Raw genomic sequence first — 22,491 nt, forward strand, 5'->3', positions numbered from 1 at the left:
AGGGAAGAGTGGAAATTGGAAGCAAAGTGAATGAAATTTGCTAGTTCAGGGCGAGAGCAGGAAATGGCACTAATACAGTCATCAATGTACCAGAAAAAGAGGTGAGGGACGGGATCTGAGTGGGACTGGAACAAAGAATGTTCCACATATCCCACGAAAAGGCAGGCATAGCTCGGGCCCATGTGGGCTCCCATAGCAACACCTTTAATTTGGAGGAAGTGAGTGGAGTCAAAGGAGAAGTTGTTCAATGTGAGAACAAGTTCAGCCAGGCGGAGGAGGGTAGTGGTGGATGGGGACTGGTTGGGCCTCTGTTTCAAGGAAGAAGCGGAGCGCCCTCAGGCTGCCCTGGTGGGGGATGGAGGTGTAGAGGGATTGTACGTCCATAGTGAACAGCACCTCATCTTTCGGTTAGGCACTTTACAGCCTTCTGGACTTAACATTGAGTTCAACAATTTCAGACCATAACCCTGGCCCCTATATTTTCTTTTCCTCTTGTTTCCTCACATGGTAGCTGTTAAATGATTCTTCCATCACCATTCACACCTCATCTAGAGTCATCTTTTGTTTCTTAACTTGTCCCATTACCTCTCCTTTTGCCTTGCACCATCATCCCTTTTGTTAGTCAATCTCTCCTGCCTTCTAGCCTATCACAAACCTTCCCTTGGTTCTTTCCTCCCCTCCTCCATGCCCCTGCTTAAAAATCTCTCTTCTCTAACCTTTTCCAGTTCTGACAAAGGGTCCTCAAACTGAAACGTTAACTCTGTTTCTCTCTCCTAGATGCTGCCTGACCTGCTGAGTGTTTCCAGCATTTTTTGTTGTTATTTCAGATTTCCAGCATCCGCAGTATTTTGCTATTGTATCAGGTAATGCCTCAGGGTTTTCTGCCAGTGTTCTTCTGTAACTCCAGCTGAGACACCAGCCCTACCACCCAAAGATCTGGAGTTTGAGAGTTTCCTGCTTGCCTTGCAAGGGACGGAGCCTTCATCTGCCCCTTACAAGGCATACGATGAGAAAAGGGCAGAGGCAGGGGTGGGCATTCCCTATGCCGGGAGTTCCTGCTCCTCAGGCTCAGTTGGACCTGGTATATCAGTGGAAGCTGGTACACCAAGTGAGATGAGGCACTCGGCCTCCACAAATGAGGATGTGGGGCCCCACTGGCAGAGTCTCCAGCAAAGCGGCCTGAACCTCTGAGAAAGATTATTTTTTGGTCCATGGTCAGAGTTCTGGTGCCTGAGCAATCCCACCCCATCCCCAGGCAGGCTGGTACCAGAAATGTGCCCAAAACAGCAATTGTGCCTGCCTGTCCCATGGTAATGAGGGGCCCTCCCACTGACCCCACAAACTCTAGCACTGGAGGGCATTGGCGGGTGTGATCCTAATGTAACTGCCAGGTTTGCAACCTGTGAATTTTCATCCCTAATGACAGTTTTTTCACCCTCTTGCTGTTCAATTCTCATACTCTGACTGGGCCATCTTAATAAGTCAATGAACTAATCGCTAGACTACCCTCTTTCACAACACAATAAATCACCACTTTACCACACGCATATTCAATATTATAAATTCACAGGTAGCCATTCCGCAACATTTCTAGCCAAGGACACTATAAAAATCAGATATCCAAATATGGGTGACTCAAGTTGCTCTATCATCTCAAAATAATTTTACTGCAGGTTATAGCAAGAACAGTTACGTGTCAGTAGTCACCATTTAAAAATATTTAAACATTTCTGTAGTTCACAATGCAAACAGAACTGGCTAACAATCAGCAAAATCTTTGTAAAAGGTGGACATCTTATACTCAATAATTTGAAAACATTTCTACTGATCTATGTGCTTATGAATTGTTCTGTGACTTTCTTGCCTATTTTATGTGAGCAATGTTGCTCCCACAAAACACAATGGGCTGAATTTTCCGGGGTGGTAGCGGGCACGATCGGTGGTGGGCCAGGTGGGAAAGTTGGGTTTTTTTGACAGCAGGTCGGGAACCCGGTCAACTCGCTCCCACACCCCTGTCCCACAAGCGCATCTGTCATCGTGGAGCCGATCCAACCGGCAGCGGCGGGGGGGTCCAATTGAAATCATTGAGGTACTTTACAGGCACTCGAGAGCCTTTTTCCCCCACTACCCCTGCATGGCCACGGGATTCACACAGCTCGGGAACCATGTCGTTAACCTGAGGCACGAGTTCCGTGGCCATTGCTCCAGCTGATTACTTGACAGCATGAAAAACAAACCAAAATAAAAACCATGTTGATTACATCAGCTAACAGATTGATGGAGATTCTGTTCTACTTAAAAAGCTACTGGTAAATGTTAATTTTTCACACTGGCCAATTCTCGGCTGTTGCCTTCCAACTGAACAGTAATTGCAGTGAATTGATCTGCACTATAAAAAATGACATATACCATTTAAATAAATGTTTGTGTTGTTTCTGGACAGGTTTTTCTCTCAGTATACTGCGATTGTCCAGTTACACATTAAATCAAGTTGTTCTGGACCAATGAACATTTTATGTGTGCAGATAGCACCCTCTGGTGGTGGTTATTGTGTTAACAGTTTGTATGCTGGAAAGGTCATCTGATCTTTCTTCCTGTGTGAGGTCATTTGACCTTTGTTCCTTTCTTCCTGTGAGAGGTCATTTGACCTTCCTACCTTTCTTCCTGTTGACCCCAGGAAGCAGTTTTGCTAGGAAGAACCTGACTTGAGTAATGGAGAATCTGCCATGAGAGGTTCCATTCACAATCCAATGTAATCTGATTTCATATGTTAGGTCAAGCGCAATATCTGTGAGTATCTTTGTTCCTTAGCATAATAGCAACGTTGTCAGAGTAATATTTTGATAATACTATGTTTATAAAAGGTTAATATTTGATAGTTATAGAAGTTAGTCCAAATGTTAGTTAGTTATACAATTAGTCTATTCTACTGTCGTAAATATGTTTATATCTTATGTAATATCGAATGTATAGTACTCAGTTTATGTACAAAACATACTTTGTCTTTGTTTACAGTTTCACAAATTTGTTCAAGTAAAGCTTCAAAACAGCAACCGGCTTCAGAAGAATTATTTTTGAATAAGTGTTTAACTTGCTGGATAACTAGATAGGAGCACATCTAGCGCGGCCAGTACACATGTCATCAACTGTAACAATTTAATTCTCATCACTCATTCCACTGGTTTAATTTGCTTTCAGTCCCTGAATATGACTAATTTAATTTTTTTCAGTCTGAGACTTTAGGGTGAATTTCTGCCGAGGTTCTCTCACTTGTCCCTTGTTAACTTCAACAGAAGAGCTGCAGAAATCCCAGAAACACATTGTAAGCATCACTTACACTGTTTGTTAGGGATTCCACAGCTGTTCCGCTGAACTTCCATGAGATTGTAAATCCACACCTTTACAATTACATTTAAAATCTGCTTAATTTTATGTATTACCTATACACACACACACACCTTTTATTTGTACCAGTTACTGATACAAAAGTCTATAGATTTGTGACTAAAGCACCAATAACTTCCCAATGAATGTACTTTTTAAATTATGTTCTTGATCATATTTGTAAATGGAGCCGTATTACTTAATGATAATTTTATTTAAATATTTATTTTTCACTCATATATAACTTTTATTATATGATTGAACAGTATCGATTCAACGCACACTATGTTAGATTGAACTTAAAATTTAATGTGGCCAGTGACCCTTTAAGGATCCTGACTTAAAACGCATCATGAGTGAAGTCACCAGACCCACTTCATCTAACTGGGCTGGGTAACACGCTGGGTGGGCTTAATAGGCCCCATTAAGGCAAGTTCATTCTGTACAGTGAGATGGAGCCAACAGCGAGGTCGGGGCCTGCCAGGGACAATGGCTGCACTGGACTCGTTTTGAATAAATTACTGATACCGTTAACAAATACATTTGGTACAGCTACTTACATCTGTGTTTCAAAATCTTGAGTTGGATCCAGAGGGGAGTAATCAAATATTCTTTGGAGGTTTCCTACGTATCTGTAAAACAAGTGCACAGTATTTATGGCTTTTAAATTGTAATGGCCCGGATTTTGCATAGATAATAATGGAGGTGAACAGCGATCACTGTTAAAATGGAAAAAATCCGACAGCAACTTCTGGCATCTGGAATCCGGAAGTTGCTGTCAGAGATACTCCGCTCCTCCATAGACTGCGCTGCAACAGTCCTCGCCAATGGAATCTGCGCTTAAATCTTTGTAATGGTGTGAACTTGTGGTACTTGGCAATAGTTCCCCACTAAAGACACCAGAAAAAGTTTGGGCTGGTGCAGGAATTTTTAAATGGCATAGTAAGTGATTATTACTGCTAAACAACCTCTCTGGCCTTGAAAATTTAATTTTACAAGTGTGGAGTCTCATTCCTTCAGAAGTTAATTAGAGTTGGAGATTTAAAACAAAAAAATAAATTTAATTATTTTTTTTACATCTCTCTGTCTATTTTATCTCTCTTTCTTAATCCCATCTGGCTTTCCCAATCTTTGCACTATTGCCTCACAGCGCCAGAAACCCGGGTTCGAATCCGGCCTCGGGCGACTGTCTGTGTGGAGTTTGCACATTCTCCCCATGTTTGTGTGGGTTTTCTCCGGGTGCTCCGGTTTCCTCCCACAGTCGAAAGATGTGCGGGTTAGGTTGATTGGCTATGATATATTGACCCTTAGTGTTAGGGGGATTAAATACGTGGGGTTACAGGGATAGGGTGGGATATGTGTTGGTGTAGGGGTTACGGGGATCGGGTGGGATATGTGTCGGTGCAGGCTCGATGGGCCGAAATGGCCTCTATCTGCACTGTGGGGTTTCTGTGATTCTGTACATGATTTAAATCTCATTTATACTTCCTGCTTTATACTTCCTGATTTAGACTCTGCGTGGCCCTGTGAGGATTCTTCGACCGGATTGGTTGAAGAGCCTCCCTGTTTCTTGATCTGCTCACACATGCCTCAGATGCCCTGTAGAGGGCGCCATACTGGATCAAATGCCGCATTAGAACAAGTCTCCGTGCAAAAGCCCAAGAAAACTCTGTGGTCAGCGGTCAGCAAGGTGAAAGGAGGGCACCGTTCCTTCGCCACTGACTGCAAAATCCGGGCCAATATGTTTGCTTTACTGAATACTTGCTTAGTATACCTTCAAGTTCTTTTTTCAAAATATTTTGTTCAGGTCAGTTTGTGGTTCAGAGTGCAGAATCCCCACCAACGTTCAGGAGAGTACCCCCCTCAGTGTGATGCATCCAGTTCCCACTGTATGTATACTTATTCCCCTCAAATATGTCCAAATAGACATCCCTAATAATATAGAACTATAAATTATTTTAAGGTTTTAATAAACATCTACTGGGAAATGGACCAATATTGAGGGTTTCCTAAGCAACACTATATTACCAGATATTTTGCATATAATCACACTCCGATTCACATAGCCCGAGGATTCACTTACATGAAGTCGAACATCACAAGAAACATATCTAGATAAAGCCCAAACATATGATATCATCATCGAATATCTATATCACTTTGTCTACCACCTATATGCTGTTGCCCTTGAGGATCAAAGTAACCACCCTTATGTCCCGACCTATGCTAGTAATGTAATAAACTCCCAATGACCCACATGGATGCAATCTGTTATAAGTTTTATGAACACATTACAGTTTTTACTTTAAAGGCAACAAATTGTTAAAAAAAAAACTGACCATGGAGGATGGCTAGAAAAATTACATGACAAATAATCTGGTTAAAAGATTGCTATAAAAATCGGTGGTAAATAGTGTTACAGTACTGATGCATAGTGCCATGACATAGGGAGAAATTTAGTTTTGATACCTACAAAAGACTACAGCATCTCCTTGCAGAGGGAAACAAAGAAAAAAGGGTAAGCTGGTACGAAGCACCTTTCAGTTGCCGTCTTGGAGCAGACTACATGCCTGTCCTACTTAAAGTAGAGGGATAATGACCTGGTAGATATAAAACAACAACAACTGCTTGCATTTATATAGCATCTTTAACATAGTAAAACGTCCCAAGATGCTTCACAGGAGCATTAACAAACAAAATTTGACACTGAGCCACATAAACAGATATTAAGACAGATGACCAAAAGCTTGATCAAAGAGGTAGGTTTTAAGGAGCATCTTAAAAGGAGAGAGAGACATAGAGAGGTGGAGAAGTAGAGAGTTTTAGGGAGGGAATTCCAGAGCTTAGGGCCCAAGCAGCTGAAAACACGGCCATCAATGGCGGAGCGATTAAAATATTGGATGCGCAAGAGGCCAGAATTGGAGGAGCACAGAAATCTCAGAGTTGTAGGCCTGCAGGAGGTTACAGAAATAGGAAGCGGCGATGGAGGGATTTGAAAACAAGGATGAGAATTTTAAAATTGAAGCGTCACCGGATCAGGAGACAGCGCAGGTCAGCAAGCACAGGGGTGATGGGTGAACGGGACATGGTGAGAGTTAGGATACGGGCAGCAGAGTTTTGGATGAGCTCGTTTATGGAGGGTAGAAGATGGGAGGCCGGCCAAGAGAACATTGGAATAGTCAAGTCTAGAAGTAACAAAGGCATGGATGAGGATTTCAGCAGTAGATGAGCTGAGGCAGGGTTGAAGCTGGGCAATGTTATGGAGGTGATCTTGGAGATGGCACGGATGTGTGGTCAGAAGCTCATTTCGGAGTCAAATACGGCACCAAGGTTGTGAACGGTCTGGTTCAGCCTCAGACAGTTGCCAGGAGAGCAATGGAGTCGATGGCTAGGAAAAGGAGTTTGTGGCGGGGACCGAAGACAATGGCTTCGGTCCTCCCAATATTTAGTTAGAGGAAATTTCTGCTCATCGGACAAGCAGTATGACAAATTAGAGACAGTGGAGGGGTTGAGAGAGGTGGTGGTGAGGTAGAGCTGGGTGTTGTCAGCACACATGTAGAAAGTGATTTGTTTTTGGATGAGGTCACCGATGGGCAGTAGGTAGATGAGAAAAAGGAGGGGGCCAAGGACAGATCCTTGGTGGACTCCAGAGGTAACGGCGTGGGAGCAGGATAGAAGCCATTGCTGGTGATTCTCTGGCTACGACTGGATAGATAAGAATGGAACCATGCGAGTGCAGTCCCACCCAGCTGGACGACAGAGGAGAGGCATTGGAGGAGGATGGTGCGATCAACCGTGTAGAAGGCTGCAGACAAGTCGAGAAGGATGAGGAGACATAGTTTACCACGGTCACAGTTATATAGAATGTCATTTGTGACTTTGATAAGGGCCATTTCAGTGCTGTGGCAGGGGTGGAAACCTGATTGGAGGGGTTCAAACACGGAGTTCCGGGAAAGATGGGCATGGATTTGGGAGGCAACGGCGCGTTCATGGACTTTGGAGAGAAAAGGGAGGTTGGAGATGGGGCGACAGGGAATATTTTACAATGAGCAAATTACATAAAGTGAAAGCCCCAAAATATGCCTCTCTAAACAGCATTGTCTTACACATGAACACAAACTTCTATGAAAAACTCACCTTCTCTGAAAGTCAGGGATACTGAAGATTATCTGCAGAACAGAGCTGAGGTAGCAGCTGCTTCCTAGATTCTTGATGCCAGTGTATCCAGAGCCATATATTGGCTTCAACTTCATACCAGATTCCTGGACCACCTCCCACTCACTGATTCGTGGCCTTATATCATTGACTGGATTAACATTTTCTGACTGTTAAACAGATGTGATAAACAATCATCTGATAATACACTTTCACAAATCCTTATCCGATCCACCTACATTAACCGTTACACAGATGTTTTACAGATACATTTTTTACAATGGAAGACTAATACCTTGTCTGTGCTACAGAGCTGTATTCTAAAGTGACTATTTGCTCCACATTTCCCACCCTACTGATGAAACCACTGTGTTTATATTGGTTGGTGGTTTCACCAACAAGAGAAAAAGAAAAATGTCAGTGGCTAACAAGAACAATATGGTTGCCACCAGCCTTAAGCCCTCCTTCTAATTCTACAATCAAAGCAATTTTTATACTTAAAAATATATATATAGAAAAGTTTAAAATACTTCTGTGCCAACATGCTGTGCTCATGTGCAATATATCAGTGCATGTGCAGTGTTTTTTGTAAAATTCATAGTCAATGGGCAGAAAATCTAGCCAGAGCTTCCCTTTAATAAGCAGATACCAGTACCAAGGAGGTCATTTTGACTGCAATCAAGATGAAAGCTGAAGGGATTGTTGAAAGCTGCCTTTTTGTCATCTCAACCTTCCTTTTTACTCCATTACAGGGTGGTGGGAACATGACACTGTTACATCGCCTGACCACCATTTCAACACTCACCAAAAGGTGACTTTTATTTAGAGCAATTTTCTTTGTTTCAATAGGTTTATTCCAGTAAATAAATATGAGCCAATTTATCTGATTTTTTCCACTGACTCAGCTCCTATTTGCTGCTGTTAATAGGATAAGGACTGGTCAGTAATTTTGTCCTTGATCAGAAGCACCACATATTCTTCCTTATGAAGAGTGAGCAGTAACATTTTCTACGCACCATTTGCATTTTCAGCATGTCGATACCAAAGTGCATCAAGTGTTCTGCAATATTTGCATCTAGTACTGCCTCCTCTTCATCAAATGAGTATACATCTGCATTGTAAACAAAAATATAAATATGATACAAGACTAGATTTTTTTTTAAATAACACTGTGCAGGTTACAAACACTAAAAGTGCACTAAAGGAAGGAAAATAGAACCTAAAAAGGTCATTGCTACACTGATGATTGTTGTCGCTTGTCACCAACTTGACATTCACCATCTGCATCTGCCCTGATGCAGGTTTGATACATTTGTTACAAATGTTATTTGAGGTGCCCAGGCAGGTGAATCAAGACACAGACAAACTTCTCCATGGCCATCTACAGTAATGCTTCTTGACTTGACAACAGGATGTACAAATCAAGCAGAATGAACTGGACAAGATCAGGAGCTCCTATTGTATGAAGATCTGGAGCTAAACATTGACACACTAACTAGTTCATGACACTCAGAGTAGTCATAATATAAGGGAAGAAACAAGTCATGTCATGTGTGGAGACAGACAGATATACAACAGGCATGGGAGTATGAAAGCACCATCGACATTTGTAATGATTTCCATTAACCAAGGAACATAGGAACAGGAGTAGGCCAATCAGCCCTCGAGCCTGTTCTGCCATTCAATGAGATCATGGCTGATCTGCGATCTTAACCCCATCCACCCGCCTTGGCTCCATATCCCTTATTCCCTAGTTCTGACGAAAGGTCTTCGCCCTGAAACGTTGACTCTGTTTCTCTCTCCACCGATGCTGCCTGGCCTGCTGAGTGTTTCCAGCGTTTCCTGTTGTTATTTCCCTTATTCCCTAGTCTAGCAAAAATTTATCGATCTCAGATTTAAAATTATTAATTGAGCTAGAGTCTAGTGCTTTCTGTGGGGAAGAGTTCCATACTTCTACCATCCTTTGCATGAAGGTATTTCCTAACTTCTCTCCTGAATGGCCTGGCTCTGATTTGAAGGTTGTGTCCCCTTCTCCTGGACTCCCCCACCAGCAGAAAAAGTTTCTCTCTAACTACCCAATCAATTCCTTTCAAAATTCTAAAAACCTCAATCAAATGGCTCTTAAAACTTCTATATTCCAGGGAATACAAGCTTAGTTTATGTAATCTCGCTTCATAATCTAACCCTTGGAGCTCTGGTAATATTCTGGTGAATCTGCGCTGCACTCCTTCCAAGGCCCAGAACTGTACACAGTACTCCAGATGTGGTCTAACCAGGGCTTTGTATAGCTGTAGCAAAACTTCCTCCCTTTTATAATCTAGCCCTCTAGTTATAAAGGCGAATTTTGATTATCTTTTGTCCATGACTAGTTCACATTAGTGATCTCTGTACATGAACCCCTAAATCTCTTTGGACCTCCACTGTTCCTAGCTTTTCACCGTTTAAACAATACTCAGATCCATCCTTTTTTGGTCCAAAATGGATGACCTCGCACTTACCTGCATTGAAATCCATTTGCCACAGTTTTGTCCACTCACTTAATCTATCAATGTTTCTTTGCAATTTTATGCTCCCGTCTACACTACTTACTATACCACCAATCTTTGTGTCATCGGCAAACTTAGATATACAGGAAACTTTGGTTTATCCAGAGGTTGTATGTCCGGAAACCTCGATCTACCGGCAGAAATCAGGAGCCGTTTTGTTAGTTTTTTTTTTATTCTCGTGGCTTTGTTTTCAACAGTCGGGCTCTGGAAAGTCTCTCTGAAGCTGTTGCTAAGCTACAGAGACGCTTCCAAGGCACGGGCCGACTGTTTACAAGCTGTTGCTAAGCAACAGTGTTTGTTGTCAGATACGGAGATGAAAACCTCCGTATGCTTCAACATTAACTTTGTATGTCCGGCAGTTTTGATAGATCGGCAACAGCTCGGTCCCGTCGGTGCCGGATATAACAAAGTTTCCTGTATATCTTGCTATTGTGTTATCTAAGTAATTAATAAATAGTGAATAGTCGAGGCCCCAGCACAGATCCTTGTGGGACACCACAAGTCACTTCCTTCTAATTTGAGTGCATACCCATTATCCCTACTCTCTGTCTTCTACCATCTAACCAATCTCTTAACCAGGTCAATAATTTGGCTTCAATTCCATGAGCTTTAATTTTAGCTAACAGTGTCTTATGTAGAACCTTATTGAATGCCTTCTGGAAATCCATATAAACTACATCCAAAGACATTTTCCTGTCTACTACTTTAGATACTTCCTCAAAAAATTCAGTTAGGTTTGTTAGGCATGACCTATCCTTTATAAATCCATGTTGGCTCTTTCTAATCAGCTCAAATTTCTCTAAGCGCTCAGTCTCTCTGTCCGTAATTATAGATTCTAATAACTTCCCCACAACAAATTATTTTAAACAATTTTATCTTTAAGCCCATCATTTAAATAGATTATACAATGAAGAAAATATACAATGTAGCAATTTCACTTGACAAAAACTTTGAACGCACATCACGACCTCATCATTAATGTTTTCTCATTCATAAAATAAGCTGGCTGTTCTTCATTTGGTTTCTTGTACAATTTTTCTTTAGAAATTAAAATCCTTTGCACACTTTACATTATTCTGTATTCTTGGATGGTCAGTTTGTGCAATTTCAATTTTACATCCATCAAAAAAGAATGAAAAACACGAATTGCATTTTAGAGAGATACATTTTGGAGAACTCGAAAGACTACACTTCAGCATAAGTGCCAGAAGGTGTGAGATTATCATTTTATCAGACTAGGTCGTCAAATTACATCTTATTATTCAAAAGAATGAACTAACCTGCACCATCTGGAGTAATGGTTCCTAATTTAACTGCCAAAGGGTAATTTGTGCTTCGGTAATGTTCTAGAGCATGTCCGTTTCCACCACTGCCATCAAAGAACCATTTCCCACACAATATGGAGCCATCCGTCAGGTTTAGCCAAAGATTCTCCCTCAGGTCACACCAGGCACACTTCCAGCCACTGTAAGAAAGAGATGATAAGACACTGCTGTAAGTAACACTAAAGGTTCTTACTTCATAAAATAACTCAGTGATTACAAAAAGGTCCTTGAAATACATTCAACAATCTGACAGTGTAACACCTGAGTAATCAATCACTATGGAACATCAGGGACTAATATCATTTAATGAAAATATATCATATACAAAGCTGATGAATACCATGTATATTTCTAGGTTGAAGGAAACAATATTACTCATGAATGATAAAGTGGTGACTAAGTTATACAATTCTCTTTCACAACCATAAAAATAAAATCAATAACTTCACATACAGTAACCCCTATCTCAGTTAGAGTTCCGCAGTGGTAGTGAGGAACTGTCAAGTCGCAAGGAAAGGCTACTGAAGAAATAGCACTCTGGTGGTACCACAACTCATCAATGTTATATAAAGTTGTATTTAGACAGCGATGGAATATTGTAACATTGTTTGGCAACAATAGTCTTGAGTCAGAGAGTTGGAAGCTCAAGCTGCACTCCAGAGACTTGAGCACATAATTTAGGCTGTGCTGCACTGTCAGAGATGCCACCTTTTGGATGAGACATTAAACCAAGGCCACATGCCCTCTCGGGTGGATGTAAAAGATCCTATGACACTTTTTAAAGAAGAGCAGGGGAGTTCTCCTGGCCAACTTTATCCCTCAACCAACATCACTAAAATAGTTTATCTGGTCTCATCTCATTTTTGTTTGTGGGACCTTGCTGTGCTCAAATTGGCTGTTGCATTTCCCTATATTACAACAGTGACTATACTTCAAAAGGTACGTCATTGGCTGTGAAGCATTTTTGGGGCGTTCTGTGCTCATGTAGGCACTATATAAATGCAAGTCCTTTCCTGGGGCAATTCAGCTATAAAACAATGTAAGGAAAACTCTATTGAAACAGCAGGAAAGTATTACAAATTTTAAATGACAGCTTATTTTTCCACATATCATTTCACCAAGAAGCCCTTATAAATAAATATGATTTTCTATCTGAACAATATCCAGATCAAAAGGAAAATGAAGAGTAACTGAGTCACAGCAATACATTTGGTGTGGAGAAGGTTGCTGACCTGGGTGGGATTCGGACTCCATTGTCCAGTTGTTGGAGATTGTTCTCGTGTTTTGAGTCTTTAAGTTCTTCTTCCCATGAATCAGAATCCTGTCTTCTGTATGGAGATCTTGCAGCAAGGACTGCATCACATGCTATTGTCACCTGGTGGGGTGGGGATGAGAAAGAGGATCATACATTGAAATGGTGTGGAATACAAAGTTAAAACAATGACTCATTAAAGCTTCTCAAAATATAATCAGCAGACTTTCTTGAACTACTGAAGTCAAAAGTTTTTGGAAGTCTATGTCCTCCAGAGACTGCTCTCCAAGATGATACATCAAGATAATTATACAAAAGACAGTTTATTTTTAGCAATGCACCTCCAAACAAAACCACTGCTATAACAAGGCTGAACAGTCATGTCCACTGAGAACATCTGCACTGCAGTGTTGAGCACCATTTGGTATTCAATTAACTAGAGTCTAATTTTAAACATGACAGTTTTCACAGATACCGAGACTAGTTAAAGTGATACCATACTTACAGGATGGTCTCAGATCCGTGCCGAGTTTGCTGAACTCAATGGTTAGTATGCTGCAATTAGTTTTAGCTTCCCTTAGGGGCAAAGGTTAGGGCAGGGGAGTCGGCTGAGTGGGGAAATAAAAAAAAACAATCAGAGCTCCCACTTTAACTGGAGTCTTATCATTTTGGGAATCTGTTGTATTTAAGGTTAGGTAGTGGTGACCAAATGGTGCTCAGCTGATCTTAGCTTTGGTCTCCTACTTTTGATCATTATTCAGTAAGGACATGTGTGTGGACTGGACTGGGCTCAGCTTTTATGTTCTCTATTGTCAAATGGCCAGCTGATACTCACTTCCCAGGGTTATGCATGAAGAATGACCATTTGGGTAAAGTACTGGAGGAACCAGTACCCCAGGATGAGCCACCTTCAGCAAAAGGTTAGGAGGAAAGGGAAGAAAAATGTGTCATTGGTTCTAAACAAGGCTTTAGTTCATTGCACATTTAAGTATTACAGACTTTGCTTTAGTGTTTCCTGTTTTTTGGCGAGGGGCAGGTTGATATAAATAGCAGCAAATACGCTAAGAACACACGGTCCATGAGCTGTGAGAATAGTAACAGTGTAGGAAACCTGCTGAGCCAACAGGATCATCCATCCTAGTGCTAGACTAGGTTTAGCAGAGATCAGACTTTCTCTGGGACTCAGTATAGCCCATGTCTCTGAAGGTGATGGGGCAGTAACAGAGTATTATTTTAGTGCAGTCCACTCCAAAGAGCTGGTGTCTGTTTGGAGCTTATTATAGTGCCATGTGGTTAGTCAGGAAATTAAACAATTGGGCATGACCTTCACGAGGTCCCAGATGCAACATTTATAAAGGGCCAGTGTTTCACCTTGTATTATTTTCTAAGTGTGATACAATTATTGCTTTCTTCTGCACTTAGGTGAGTTTGCAAATGCCAATGTGGTAACAGGCCAGAAATTGTTACAATGGAAGTTTGGCGGTGAACGACTTTAATTGGACTTTTATGCTCACCATTGACATCGCACTATAGTGGGCCACAAATTGCTGGAACATCGATCCGATAACTACGCAGTGATGTTAGTATCGCATCTGGGACCTCGTGAAGGTCGTGCCCAATGGCTTATCTCCCTGACTAACTACATGGCACTATAATAAGCTCTGAACAGATGCCATAACTCAGATTGAGGTTGTAGGGGGTGGCGGGTGGCGCGTGCGCCCAGTCAGTTATGCCTCTGACTGCCCGTGAGCGGTTCAAATTGCTCCCACGCCCCTGGGTTCTAGACACCGGACTTAGGCACAGGCGGCGATACAGAAAGACTCGAGTAGACAGGTGGTTCAGTGTAAGAAAACCAAGATTTTATTAAAACAGAAACGAAAACACAGTCTTATGAGAAAATTACTGGTAGAGAAACAATTACAGGCATATAACACTATAACTATATACTTATACAGGGAATGGGGAACACACGGCACATCGAGGGAAATACAACTACTTTAACAATCCCCTTAATCCTTATCCCGCCCCTATACCTAACTAGATTAAGCTATGAGGGGCCAGGAATTCATGCTCACCAATCCAAAGTCTGTTACTTTAACGGATGCGGGTTTTGAGGTTTGGTCTTCTGTCCTTTTAGGTACCCCGTCGCCACGTGGTCTCAGGGCGCGGTGCTGGAGCTGCTGCTGTGACACACCTTTCTTCCCCTCAGCTACCGTCATCGTCTCGTCGCGATGGGTTCTCCTCTTCTTCTCCCTCGGGCGGTCGTCAGCGGTAACGTTGCGTCAACAAGACAATTAGCAGTCTTCACTGCTTAGATTTTCCTACCCATTCTTCAAACGCCAGTATATTCATTGGGGTGTGGACACCTGCGTTTATTCGCAGTGTTCAACAAGATTCTTCCCCTCCAAGCGCAAGCTTATTTGCAGTGTTCACTCAACCAACTTAGTCTCACTGTCCTCAGATATTTTCTTCCCCGAGCGTCAGCTTATAACTCGGCGCTCGGTCTTAATTAATACGTCTTCTGCTGCCCTTCTCTGCTCTTTGTCGGGTCTACCTTGCTCTTCGTCTCGGTTCGTCTCGCCTCGTTTCCTCTGCCCTCTCTCGTGGCCCGGGTGTCCTGGGTGACTTTGGACTCGGGTCTCGTTCCCCTTCCCTGCTGTTGGTATGGATGTCCTTGACTGCTGAAAAACCAATGTGGGGAGCGAGAAGAGAACCCGCCACGAGGCCTGGGCTCGAGTGCGAGCGGCGGTAGCCCAAGACCAGACGAGAGGTCAGAGTCAGGAGGAGAGAGCCAGCAGAGAGAGATTGCTACTAAGGGCCTACAATTATACTCCTTTCGATGGCCCCTTATCTGCGCGCCAAATCAGATTAGTCCATTGTTTCAATTTTGGCGGGCTGTTTTAAATGATTATACCAATCTAGAATAACAGTTTTTAGATGGCCGTTTATCGCACCTAATGGCCTGATGTCCGGGCTGTATTGTCACTAATGCATTTTAATCGGCCTGTCCTGCCTTGATGGCTTCCTTAAGCTGTTTCCGATTATTTATGCGGGCAAACTAATGGCCCCATGTTTAGGCCTAACTGGGTTGATCTGTTCCAATTTGACGAAAATGAATATTCAAATATTTGCTTAGCTGTCTGGCCCTTCAAACACAAAAGTCCTTTTCACAGAAATGCATTTTAAGTTTCGATTTCCCCAAAGCTGCTTGTTCTGTGCTGCAGAGTTCAGACTTTTAAAATCTTACAGGCTTTTGGTCACGAGGTGCAGATGCCATCTTTGGGTACCCTTTTCAAATTGTCCATAGGGTCCCTTTTATTATAACCTTGGGGGAATGTGGAAATTTTGCGAATCCTACAAGGTGTAGCACTGAGAGGCGAGTGCCCTACAACTTCTGAAAAGACTGTAAATCAACTAAAAAAATTAAAAATCTTTTTAGGGGCTCTGGCACCTTCCTGCAGTGCAAAGTTGTGCAGTACGCAGCAGACCACCACAATCTTCGCCACTTGGTAGGCGAATACTGTGAAACACCTTCCTTACGCCCTCCCCCTGCCACCGCCGACCTGTCCAGGCACCAGAAGTGTGATTTGAGCATGACTGTCCTCTCCACCACTTGCCCCTGTATAGACACATGTGCGCGAGTATACCTTTCCTGTGCTGCATTGTTGGTGATACAGAAGGGTGTCATCAGCAATGGCTACAATGGTTATGCTTTGTCCCCTACAATCCATCCACCTCCTTGTTCTTTTGTGCTGAACAAGCCATAAATGTTGGAGTGACAAAGAATGAAGGCATCATGAGCACTTCCCTGATGCTTTGCATTAACCTGCAGGATGCGTAGTTGGGCATCGCTATTGTAACTTTCAATGAATGGTAACCTTTGTTATTTATGAACGTGACAGGTTCAACAAGTGGCTCCTTCCGTGGCACGTAGGTCCCAGTGACGGCCCCCTGCCCTCTAGGGAAGCCAGCAATCCTATGGAAGCTGACAATTTCTATGCATGTGGTTCCTTTCAGATAAGCACTGGTGATCTCTGCAACATTGCCCAAGGTGGCGTGAGGGCCTGCATTCAACAGGTCACGGATGCTCTATTCCGCAGGACATCCAACTTGATCAAGTATGACGTCCCCATTTTTCTATGGACAATCTCTCTCTTCTGCATTTTAAAACTAAGCTTTGTAATTTCTGATTTAACAATTTGTTCTGAAGTGGTTACATACTTCCTACAATAAAGAGATCTTACATCAAACTGACATCAATTTAAAAGCTTTAAAACTGCTTCACAATCTACAATTCTACAGATACGTGATTTAGACTGTACTCCAATCATAAACAGAAACTTGGCTAACATTAACTTGTGTATTATAAATTGTTTCCTTAAATTGTACACAACATTTTTTGGTTAGCAGATTTTTATCTCCCTTATAGAACAAGAATAGCATGTGCAGGTTTAAAAGGATCGTACTTCTTCCCTCAAAGACCCCCTCTACCCCAAATGCAAAGTGTCTTAAGTACATCAGAATTAAACAATACATGCAAAACTGCAGCTTCTGCACACACTCACTAACCAGCGCTGGTAATTCTTCGATGTTCGGCAAAGAAATTTCATAGTGGTCAGGAAATATGACGAGTTTAGCTTCGTCTTCATATTCATAATCTTCACTGTTGATGTCTTTGTTCTGCTCCAGGTCTGAGAGGGAAAAAAACAGGATTAAAAACAGATCAACACTGAAGATGTTTGCCTGAAGATTAATTTATTCAAGCTCAGTTTTTGAGCGGAGGATTCCCTCCCCTGACCCCACTTCAAGCAATATAAACAAACTGCATTAGGAACTGAAAAATGACATTAAAAGAAACTTTGCACACAACGTACACCGACATAAAACTGTACTCAAATTTTATATCAATCACAAGCGGATACAAAATTCAATTATAGCTTTCATTAAATTTTAAACTAAAAATAGATGTCACTTTAGTAAAGAAAAAATAACATTACAGGAATAGAATATTAGGTTATTTATCTCATCAGCTTTTATTACCTAAAATATGTCATCTCTGACTAGCATCACAGCTGCTCTATAAATGGAACTAAACTTGAATGCACATCCTCAGAAAATGAATACTCATAATACTATGCAATTTTTAAGTACATAACCATTAAAAATCAGCTGTAAGTATGCCTTTCTATACACCTTTGATGGTAAATCATATCAAAAGTACAGCGACATATACAAAACCAGAAACCATAGCTCCTACCATTCAATGGCCTAGAAATTCAGTCTGGACACTTTTGGGGCGCTAAAGTCGGGCGCTCGCTAAAGTTAGCGCCCGCCGGAAAGTGTAGGCCACATCGCCGAAATTCAGTAGAGTTGGCCCTAAGTTTAGCCGAGCGCTGAAACTGGCGTTGAAATGCTGTGTTCCGGCGCTAAGCCGGCGATGCGGCCTAATAACGCCGAAGCCGGGCGCAGCGCAGGTGCGGTCATGTTTTGATTGACAGCAGACACCCTGACGCCGGCCAGCTCTTAAAGGGGGAAGGGTCAACTTTGACTGCTGCCACGCCCTGCATACTGGAGCCCTGCAGCTAGGCCTCAGCACTACTGGTGTGCCAAAATAGCGCCTGGAACAATGGAGAGGGCCCGTGAGCGAGCGCAGCGCTTCTCAGAGCATGCTCTGAGTGTGCTCATTCATGGTGTGGAGAAGAGAAGAGAGATCCTGTGCCCGGACAGTGGCAGGAAGGCTCCCAGGAGCCAGTACAGGAGAGCCTGGGGCAAAATCGCCCGCAGGGTGTCATCCACCTGTGATGTCCCCAGGAGTGCGGACCAATGCCGCAAGAATTTCAACTACCTCACTCGGATGGTGAAGGTGAGTACCCTTTCCAGTGTCCCCCTCATCCTTGCATGTGCACCTCACATTATGGGCAAAGGGACCTCAAAGGCCTAATGGGCAGCCCTCCTCCTGCAGCAATGGCACTTGCATGTTCATCAATAGCACTTTCTGCACTTAACACACTGGCCAAGCTATTCGACCTGGGAGGCAGTGCACCCAGCAACAGGGCACCACACTGGCCAAGCTATTCCACCATGGGAGGCAGTGCACACAGCGACAGGGCACCACACTGTACTTAGAGGCCGTCCTTTCTCTTGCAGGCCAAGCTGGCGAGCAATGTAAGGAGCCAGGCTGTCACTGGTGGAGGCCGTCCCGAGTACCAGGCGCTCACTGATCTGGAGGAGAGCGTGGCACGACTCATGCGTGGCCAGGTGACTGGCCCTGTCGCGATCGGCGAGGCGGACCCTGTACTGGTACCCACTGGTAAGGACATGACCGGTTGCACCTCTCTCGTTGCCCTCGCGCTTCAGATCTACATCCTTTCCCACTGACCGACAAATGCGCATAATGCACCACTCAGGCCTCCCTCGCTGACGGCCTGTCCTCACTCTAAAGCTACTCTTGTGCCTTCCTGCTTTCAGCTGGTGAGGAGGAGGTGGTCCCTGAAGCGCAGAGAGCCAGGCCCTTGGAGGAGGAGGACGTCGAGGGCCAGGAGGAAGGCGGCACATCGGGGGAACCCTCCTCCGCGCCAGGGGATGGCAATGGAGGGGAGACGTCTGGCCTGCAGGAGAGCCAGGGGGAGGTGTTGGAGGGGAGGGCCGAAGCTGGTCCCAGTAGGGTGGACGCACGCGGGAAGGCTCCGGCAGCACGCCAGCCTTCTGCCCAGAGGGGGGAGGTGTTGGAGGGGAGGGCAGAACCTGGCCCAAGTGGGGTCGACGCACGCGGGAAGGGTCGGCCAGCTCGGCGGCCTTCTCCCCGGAGGGAGAGTCCGCCCTCCAGTCCGGACACGGTCCTCGCCCAGGAGGTGCGCGTCCTCGATGAGATGTCGGCGGCGTCTGAGCGGCGCCACCAAGAGTTCATGGGGGTGGTCGAACAGATGCCTCACGCCATTGAGTCCCTGGCTCAGAGTGTGGTGGCTTTCGGGGAATCACAGGCCAGGGGGTTCGAACTCACGGCAGCGCACGACAGGGGTGTCCAGCAACTGGCCGCAGCGCACGACAGGGGTGTGCAGTAACTGGCCGCAGCGCAGGACGCAGGTGTGCAGCAACTCGCGGCAGCGCAGGACGCGGGTGTGCAGCAACTGGCGGCAGCGCAGGACGCGACATGAGTGGTGCCGTCCACACACTGGCAGAGCTAATGCGGGCACATACCAGGGCAGTTCGGGCACTCACTTCTGCCACACTCGCTGTGGCACGGAGGCATCGCCATGGCACCCGCCGCCCTGCTGCAGCACAGCGGTCTGGCCTCCCCCAGATTGCTGCGCTTGCTACACTGCCAGCCCGGCCGAGTGCCAGTGTCTCTGGCGAGCAGCGCGCACCTGCCATCAGCCAGCTTGCCCCCAATGGTGCTGCCGACACTGCCACTCCCCCAGCCAAGGTGCGACGAGCTGCTGCTAAGACTGATGCTGCCCAGCCACAGCTGCAGCAGCCGGCCCCTCCCGGGCCAGGCCTCGTCTAGGCCGACCCCCAAGGGCATCTGCCGACACGCTTTGTGGCCCTCATGAGCCTTCCCCCAGCCTCGCCACACCCGCAGGGCCCAGGTTGAGGCGGAGCAGCAGGACGGCCAGGGGCCGGAGAAGCCTGTCTAAGGACTCGCCCTCTCGGCACACCCATTAGAGTGTGGTGAGAGCGGTTTCTTTTATATTGGGGGGCTTGTGTTGTGGGGGGCATTATTTTGTTAAGGCCGAGGATCAAGGCATTTTTTGTTTTCATGGGGGTGTCTCTGTTGTTTGGGGGGGGGGGGGGGGGCTTATTTTTGTAAGGCCGCTGTTGAAGGCCTTTTGGATGGGCAAGTTTTGTTAGTCCTCCCCAGGTTTTGGGAGTGACAGATGTTTTTGACTGTTTTTTGGGGGTCTTGTCTGTTTTTCTGTTTCATGTGGGAAGGGCCCTGAGTTTGTGAAATAAAGCTTTTGATTTATTCAGCATGTCCAGGTGTCATGTTTGAAGTGGTTGTTGCGTTAACCGGCTGAGGGCTTGCGGAGCGGCTGCCTCAGGTGCGTTCATTGCCACAGGCCATTCCCTGACAGGGGGCCTAGAAGTGTCGATCAATAAGCCCCCGGCGGACGGCCCTTGGCCCTTGTCGCTCCCTCCTGGGCTGGTCCTCCTCCTCCTCCTCCTGAGGTGGTGGTGCAATGCCAGGTGGCAGTGCCTGAGTCCTGTGGATAGCCAGGTTGTGCAGCATGCAGCACACGACGACGAACTGGGAGACTCTATCCGGCGAATACTGAAGAGATCCTCCGGAACGATCCAGGCAGCGGAACCGTTGCTTGAGGACGCCTATCGTTTGCTCGATGATGTTCCTTGTGGCTTGATGGCTTTCGTTGTATGCCTCCTCCGCTGGGGTCCTGGGCGCGCGGAGCGGGGTCATGAGCCATGTACACAAAGGGTAGCCCTTGTCCCCGATAAGCCATCCCCTTGGTGGAGGCTGTGCCTCGAACATGTCAGCCACAGTAGTCTGGCGCAGGATAAATGCATCGTGGCTGCTTCCTGGGAAGCGGGCATTGACAGCTAGGATGCGCTGCCTGTGGTCACACACCAGCTGTACATTTAGGGAATGGTAGCCCTTCCGGTTGCGGTAATCCTCGGCATTGTGGATAGGTGCCCGCATAGCCACATGCGTGCAGTCAATGGCGCCCTGCACGATGGGGAAGCCCGCGATCCTGCCAAATCCGACTGCACGCTGCTCCTGCCTCTGTCGGGTCATGGGGAAGGAGATGAATTGGTGTCTCCTCGCGTAAAGTGCATCGGTGACCTGCCGGATGCAGCGATGCGCGGCGAACTGGGAGATGTTCGCTATGTCCGCAGCAGCGGCTTGGAAGGAGCCGCTTGCATAAAATTTCAGAGCCACCGTGACCTTCACTTCCACCGAGAGAGACGTCCTGCACATCAGCTGTGGACGCAGATGTGTGTGAAGCAGCTGGCAGATCTCTGCAACCACCTCCCTTCTGAAGCGCAGCCTCTTCACACAATGCGCCGCAGTCATGGTGAGATAGGACACCTGATGCCGGTATTGCCTGAGTGGGTAAGGCCTACGTTGCCGACGCCTGATGGCCCCTCTGCGTCTAGGCATGGCTGGCCCTCTCTCACAGCGTCTGCGAGCCCTTCGCACATAATGCTGCAACTGAGGGTTGGCCCCCCCATAATAAAGTTGAGAACAGATAAATCACAATGAATCAAATGTCAAAGCACTGGCCAGAAGCCAAAAATACCTCTCCTATGTTGTCCCAAATCTGTAACCTCTGTCCCTTGGTCTCTGTCCAGAAATCCAAAGCAGTAAAGTCATTGCAGCAAAATGGCTGGGCTTTATAGGTCAGTGTAAGTGCCCTTTAATTTGCGCTCCCCGAGGCCCACAGGGCCTCTTTTGCGTTCCACCTCACAGTTCTTAGCAGCGCCACGCCCACATTGGGCGGGCGCCACTGAATTTCTGGTTTGTGGCGCACAAACAGCGTTGCGCGACGATATGACGTCATAAGCTGCGCGCGCACCTGAGCGGGCGCAAACACTTTGCACCGGCGCTAAATGTCAACTGAATTTGGGCGTCGGCGCAGATCGGACTGCGTTCAGGCACTAAGTGTCTAGCGCCGGAAATATAGCCCTTTTATGGCGTTAGCGGCTGGCGCAACCCACTGAATTTCTAGGCCTCTGACTTTTATCTGTAATTAAAATACTGCACTAGTTCAAATCTATATAATTCTTTCCTGTTCTAAATTACAACAATTATTTCCCAAGGGGGGTTGACAAATCCACGGGTGGCGAAAGTTAGCGTTTACTTCTGTCTGCAATG

At 45.3% G+C, this 22,491-nt stretch overlaps 1 protein-coding gene across 2 annotated transcripts in view; it reads right to left on the reverse strand.

Moving 5' to 3' along the window:
- The window catches only part of usp13 (ubiquitin specific peptidase 13), a 110,357-nt gene that overhangs the window by 57,281 nt on the left and 30,585 nt on the right, over window positions 1-22,491 (reverse strand). For both annotated transcript variants that reach the window (XM_085990262.1, XM_085990263.1), the window contains exons 4-9: window positions 17,232-17,353; window positions 12,643-12,785; window positions 11,366-11,550; window positions 8,556-8,650; window positions 7,522-7,709; window positions 3,945-4,016 (exon numbers count right to left, since the gene is read on the reverse strand). In XM_085990262.1, coding sequence (XP_085846388.1) covers window positions 3,945-4,016; window positions 7,522-7,709; window positions 8,556-8,650; window positions 11,366-11,550; window positions 12,643-12,785; window positions 17,232-17,353 — 805 coding nt within the window. The remainder of the gene's footprint in view (window positions 1-3,944; window positions 4,017-7,521; window positions 7,710-8,555; window positions 8,651-11,365; window positions 11,551-12,642; window positions 12,786-17,231; window positions 17,354-22,491) is intronic.

The sequence above is a fragment of the Somniosus microcephalus genome, chromosome 6, assembly GCF_052327205.1.
Source record: "Somniosus microcephalus isolate GS21.2 chromosome 6, FLI_Smic_1.0, whole genome shotgun sequence".
Classification (NCBI taxonomy): Eukaryota; Metazoa; Chordata; class Chondrichthyes; order Squaliformes; family Somniosidae; genus Somniosus; species Somniosus microcephalus.